This window comes from Telopea speciosissima, chromosome 2, assembly GCF_018873765.1.
Source record: "Telopea speciosissima isolate NSW1024214 ecotype Mountain lineage chromosome 2, Tspe_v1, whole genome shotgun sequence".
Classification (NCBI taxonomy): Eukaryota; Viridiplantae; Streptophyta; class Magnoliopsida; order Proteales; family Proteaceae; genus Telopea; species Telopea speciosissima.
Window position 1 is genome coordinate 59,532,448 of NC_057917.1, and position 6,116 is coordinate 59,538,563.

General features: G+C 39.5%; 1 protein-coding gene across 1 annotated transcript; it reads left to right on the top strand.

Moving 5' to 3' along the window:
• The first annotated feature begins 4,129 nt into the window (after nt 1–4,129).
• On the top strand, nt 4,130–4,856 carry LOC122652441. The gene is made up of 2 exons (XM_043846177.1): nt 4,130–4,221; nt 4,306–4,856. Exons 1-2 carry the CDS (start codon nt 4,183–4,185, stop codon nt 4,723–4,725), a joined length of 459 nt encoding a protein of 152 aa, XP_043702112.1. The 5' UTR covers nt 4,130–4,182; the 3' UTR covers nt 4,726–4,856.
• The last annotated feature ends 1,260 nt before the right edge of the window (nt 4,857–6,116 follow it).

A 6,116-nucleotide genomic window follows, 5' to 3' on the forward strand; every position in this document is an offset into this window, starting at 1 on the left:
AATTTTCCTTTTGTTATGCATAGAAACCTGGATGAGTATAATTTTGAGTAACGGGATGTAGATTCCTCAGTGTTTGCTGAACTTTTCTTTTTCTTTCTGTTCCTTTATCTGTTCTTAAGACAAGGAATTTGTAAGCATGTAAACTCTAATAAAATAAGCATTTCAATCTGAAGAGTTTATTTTTCTAACCTTCCTTATATTTTAGGAGTTTCATGTGTTCTTCATGCATCACCACTTTGACAGCCTCTAGACCACATTTCCTAACAAGCATATCAAGGAGATGCTTGACCTGGCATGAGTAGGAAGCAACATCAATATCGAGGAATTTCTCTTTCAATTAGAAAGAAAAAAAAAAATCAAGAGCTTCAAAAGACGAACAGAAGAACAATGCAACTGGTGCAAAGGAGTATAAAATATATGCTTATCGATCTGGAATATATAGTCAATGAGGCCATAATGAGACATCTGACCAAAAACTAGGCCCCAAGGAATAAAAGGATATGATCATGGCCTCTCATCTATGGCCTTGGTCAGTCTGTCACCAACTAATAGAGCATCTGACCCAGTCAACTGTTTCTTACAGCAACAAAGGCACAAGCCAAACATTCATTCATTCTGAAAATCTTGGTTAGAAGCTTTATGGCTCTTGCATCTTAAATAGGCTAACTCTACATTAAAAAAAAAAATAACATTCACTAACCCTCCCCTAATATTCACTAACATAAAAACAAAACCTCCACTAATACATCCACCAACATCTACTTAACAGTCACTAACATAAAATAACTCCACAAATGGTAGTGGTGGTAGGTAGTGAACAGATTACCCTTGGTAGGTAGTGGTAGTATTGGACAGATCACCCACTAATGGTAGTGGACAGGCCCACTAATTTTTTGGTTTTATTCCTTCTCGAGTACGTTGAATACCCAACATCCAGTTTCATATTCTGTTGTCAGTTCCATAAATAACAGAGTCTAAAATTGAACCAAATAAAACCAGTTGGAATTTAGCTCGAAAAGATCACAAGTTAGGGTTTGATAACTAGAGGAGAAATAACAGATATCAGAACTAGAAGTAACAGAAATTCTGGTCGAGTGCTGTTTAGGACCCGTGGAACAATCTTACAGCATTTCTAAGAATCAGGTTAAGTTTCTGCCCTGCCGCTACGCAAGCTAGCACAACAGAGTCAGAGAAAAGGAAAGAAACCAGAATTAAAAGAAGTCTGATAACTCAGAACAGATCCAAACTTTAGAATCAACCTGCAGAATTTAAAGGAATTCTGAAAACAGAATTATGGAGTTGTAGAAAAGTCCTAGTGCTACTAGGAAAACTAATAGCAATACCCAGAACTGATAGATAGCCTTATCCAAAGAAAATAATAAATGGCTGAAAGGTTTCATACATGGTCATGTATGAACACGGTCAACACTTTAGCCCTTGGATAGGAATACTCAATACTTGTGTGTCTATCCGACGATTGAAGTATTGATCACATTTCATACACGACCATATATGAAAACCGGTCCCTAATAAAAACAGCAGCATATTTTACTAAAAGACTGACTCTAGACTTCTAGAGATAGAGATAAGATGGAGATAAGTTGGATTGCTAACATCAAGCCTATTCTAGCTCAAGATAAGAGAAAATAATAAATAAGAAAATAAATAGAAAACAACTACTAAGACTCCAACTTAACTAACTAAAAAATCCCATATTCCTACCCCCTACCCATATTTTAGGCACATTAAAGTTGGTCTATTACAACAATAAAAATCCCTTGGACGAAAGACCCAACACATATGTAAACCAGTCCAAGGCTTATTTCCACCAAAATCATAATTGTCAAGGCGACATCTTGTTGGTATTGCCTTGATTTTTTCCCCTCCTCCAACGCCTAGGATCGCCTAGACTTCGTGACAAGTATGACTAAAATAAGCCCACTTCTGTGATTTATTTGCTTGGTCTACCCAATAGGTGGTGGAAGTGAGCTTCCACCTATCAACTCAATTTTACTAAACCTCATCACAACAAAATAAGGTCGGCTACAAGAATCCCGTAGGAAATGCTCATTTGAATTGAAAATTTTTCACTGGAAATCCCCAAAATGGTTCCCAACTTATCATGGTTGTTTGTCGCAAAGGAATCACAGAATGTGAATACACTTCAAACATTGGGGGCATCAATCGTCCCCGGATGATGTATTATCATCAAAAGGAGCTGATAATATTTGCTAAGTTTTTCAATTATTTTATTTTCTTTCTTTTTTTGGGGGGAAATTTACGAAACACCCCCTGAAAATGGGTCGAAACTCAGATCACCCCCTGAAATTTGAAAATACTCAGATCACCCCTTCTACACTAACGGTGTTAGTCTGCTGTTAGTTATTGGTGTAAAAAGACCATTTTACCCTTGTACATTGAAAAGACACTTTTAACCCCAAAATCAAGTAGGATGAAGGACTAAAGCGTTTCACCTTCTCCAGCACCGGCACCGGAGCCATATCTTCTCCTTCTCCATCTCCGACCAACCTGCATCTTCAATGGTTATGTTCTACACGCTCCATCTCTCTTCTATCTCTCTCTTGTAACTCCCGGAGGTGGGTTTCTCAGGCAAAGTCACTGCAAGATGACCATTCGATTACAGAGAATGAATTCTTAATTCAAAAGCTAACAAGGTAAAATTAAAGAAGAAACAAAGAAATCCCAAAAAGGATTTTAAAAAAATGAAAAAAATCAAAGGCGAAATTCAAAAGTGTGGGGGTGGTGGTTTTATCAGTAGGGCATGAATAAATTAATCATCACTTGAGGCCGCGGGGGATGAAGTGGGTAAAGCAACAGAGGGTGCAGCAGAGATTAACAGGAGTCGGGAGAGAACCCGAGTCGACCAAATTCACGGTCTCAATGCGTCTGTCAACAACCGAATCCTCCACAGTGTTGCCCGTGAAATTAACAGGGAATGTTGGCAACAAGAGAACTAGCAACGGAACATCCAACGAGCGATTATCAATTCATCTTATTGGATTCAGATCTTACTGATTTTGTTTTTTTACCCATGTTTTGATTTTAGGGTTTTATTGGTTGATGGATTTGTAAACCGAATAGAGGCAGCATAGGTGCTGCGATTAAAGAAGACTTGAACCACCGCCCCCGCTGCAGTCGTCTCCAAGAGTTACGAGAGCGAGAGAGAGAGAGAGAGAGAGACAGACAGACAGAGAGATGGAGATGGAGAGCAGGTGGCCACTTCGGTAAACCGCAAGGGTTTTTGAAACCCTTGTAAACCGCAAGGGTTTTTTTCCGGTATCCTTCGCCGGCATACTGGTCGCCGTATGAGTTTATCCCTTCATCGGGAGTTGTAGGCAGGTGGTCACTCCGGTTAACCGTGATTTGCAGGTTTCTACCTGCAATTTTGAAACCCTATAAGTTGCAGAGATTAAGTTGCAGGTCATGTGAGGAAGAAGATGGATATTTGGGGTTTTAGGTTCAAGGGTAAAATAGTAACTCTACATTTGGGAAGGAGAGGGAATATTCCCTCTCTGATTCCTTATTTTAATTAAGACAAAAAAAAAAAAAAGAATACATGTTAGGCTTTTAGATCTAAGGGTAAAATAGAAATTATACTCTTCCCAAGGGTAGTTTAGGGTTTTCTAAAAATTTAACCAGCTGACTTCATCAGTTAACTAACGGTAGGGTCTAATTTGAGTATAGGGCTCTAATGCAGGGGGTGATCTAAGTATTTTCAAATTTCAGGAGGTGATCTGAGTTTCGACCCATTTTCAGGGGGGTGTTTCGTAAATTTTCCTCTTTTTTTTTTGGGAAAATTATGGGTACACCCCCTGTACTTGGCCTAAAATAATTATAAACCCGAAGTTTCAAAATACGCACTTGTACACCCCCTCTATTTTGCAAAAAATACAAAATTAACAGTCCGTTAGAAAGTAAACGTTAAGTGATGAAGTGGGCTTTAAACTGCACATGAAATGATTATCGTCTTCCTAAAACACAAAATCCCTCTTTGTCTCTGTGCGAAGAAGAGGCGAACCAGTGATCCCTTGCCCAAGTAAACGTTCCTTTGTTCTCTGAATCGCTGTTTTTTTTATTGATTAAATGATGGAATCGGTTTATAGAACCTGGTTACATGAAACCACAGAAGCGTCGAACATCTACGATGTCAATGAACTACGCATGGACCTACATACAACCCTTGGCACTGCTAAATGGCAGGAGGCTTTCACATCCCCTAGTTTCTGTTCTGAGATTAGGGTTTTCAAAACGTTTTTGAGTTGATTGTTGAGTTTGTCACTGCAGTTGGAGGAGTTTGCACGGGCAGTCAACTCGAGCTATGTTGAGAGCTCTAGCTCGGCCGAAGATGGGAGAATCAAACACCACCAATATATTGTTGCTATTGAGTTTCTGATTTCTACGGTTGAGAATTCATTGAAGGAGTCAGTCGTCGCGAAAGGCAAGTCGACGTTGCCTTGGGTTCGTTTGGATGAAGGTGAACGGGATGAGCTCGCCTTGTTTCTCTCAGGACCTTTGGTAGACATGGCCACTCCCTCTGCTACGATTCTTGCTAGGGGGAATTTGCAGGGAGCGCGTGGAGAAACAGTGTCAAGTTGTTCGAAGAATTCTGCGCATTCAGCCGAGTGGGGTTCACAAGAGAATAAGGAGGAGAGATTTCACGGACATCAGAGGACTGCAAGTGCCAGTGCTGAAATTGATACCTAGAAAATTACAGTTGCTGAAGAGAATTCCCAAAGGAGTTCTTCTGATGTCATGTATGATCTTCCTCCTCCTAGGAGATTCAGTTTTTCAGGGCTGCTCGAAGCCATGGAGCCCATTCCCAAGCTGAATTAGTCCAAGAATGGCTTCAGAAAATGGAAGGTTGGGGATCGTCGTCTGGCAACCAATGTTGTGCCATTATGGCCACAGTAGTTGAGTCAGGTGAGAGATTAAAAAAAAATCTTTTTCAATTTGGCATTTACAGTTGTAGTTCCTAATTATCGTTTCTTCGGTATTTTTTTCTTGTAATTGTTCTTCCCCTAATTTTCCTTCTTTTGCAGGGAATAAATGCTTGTTATGAAAGAAGTACGAGTTGCCTTGATAGGTGTGACAAGTCTTATGATAAGCAGCTATATGATTGCTTTGGAGCTGTTTAAAGACAATTCCAGAGGTTGCAATATCAAATCCAATACAGTCGGTGATGCACATTCATCACCCAAATGGGCTTATTTTATTAGGAATAAGATTGGGTTATATACATGTTGGGCCTTCGATCCCATTGGTTTTCTATGTACTAGGCCACTTTAATGGGCCTAAAATATGGGTACATAGGTTGCATACGGGATTAGCCCTACACTTAGTTTTATTTTCATGTTTTTAATGTTTTAAATTGAATCAGTCCAAAGTTGGTTTGAACCAGTGGTTCAATTTAAGTAATTTTAGAAGTTTGTCTTTTAATTGTTTAGTTGGGCTGGAATAGGACTCTATTTTAAGTCTATTTCAGTTTCCTAGTCAGTTTAGTTACCTAGTAGGTTAAGGAATGGGTTGTGCCTTTTCTTTTTAGTGGAGGAGTCTAATTTTGAGTCTTTTATATAAGGTTGTAAGGGGACAAAGTATTGAATACGAATTTGATTAATGAAAAAGCTTTTGCTTGCTGCCATAGTTGTCGCTCTACTCTGTTGAGTGTTGCCTTGTGAGTCATATCAAGGTGAAGGGATTGGTAGATCTCCAATTGACTCCTTGCGTCTTGTAGACCGCGAGGATCTGTTATAACGGATTGGTGGATCTCCAATCAACTCCTTGAATCTTGTAGACCAGGAGGATCTGTTATAAGGGATTGGTGGATCTCCAATCGACTCCTTACATCTTGTAAATCGGGAGGACCTGCTTCTATTCTTCAAGCTGCTGCCATTGAAGACCTGCAAATTCAAGTAAGTAGTTTACAATTTTAGCCCACACCCTTCTTCTCCTAATCATCTAAACCCAGCCCCATCGATCCCCATTGCCAATACTCAATCATTACTACCTTCCTCAATCTGTTAGGGTTAGAATCATCTCAAGTTTTGACCCAATGTTCCTGAACCTAATTCATGAACTCGATTTCAGTTTGGTGCAAT

Excerpts from the sequence above, each read along its gene's own strand:
- LOC122652441 (XM_043846177.1), top strand. The coding sequence starts at position 4,183 with ATGGACCTACATACAACCCTTGGCACTGCTAAATGGCAG. Across the intron at positions 4,222-4,305 it reads TTGGCACTGCTAAATGGCAG|TTGGAGGAGTTTGCACGGGC; the intron begins GAGGCTTTCACA and ends TTGTCACTGCAG.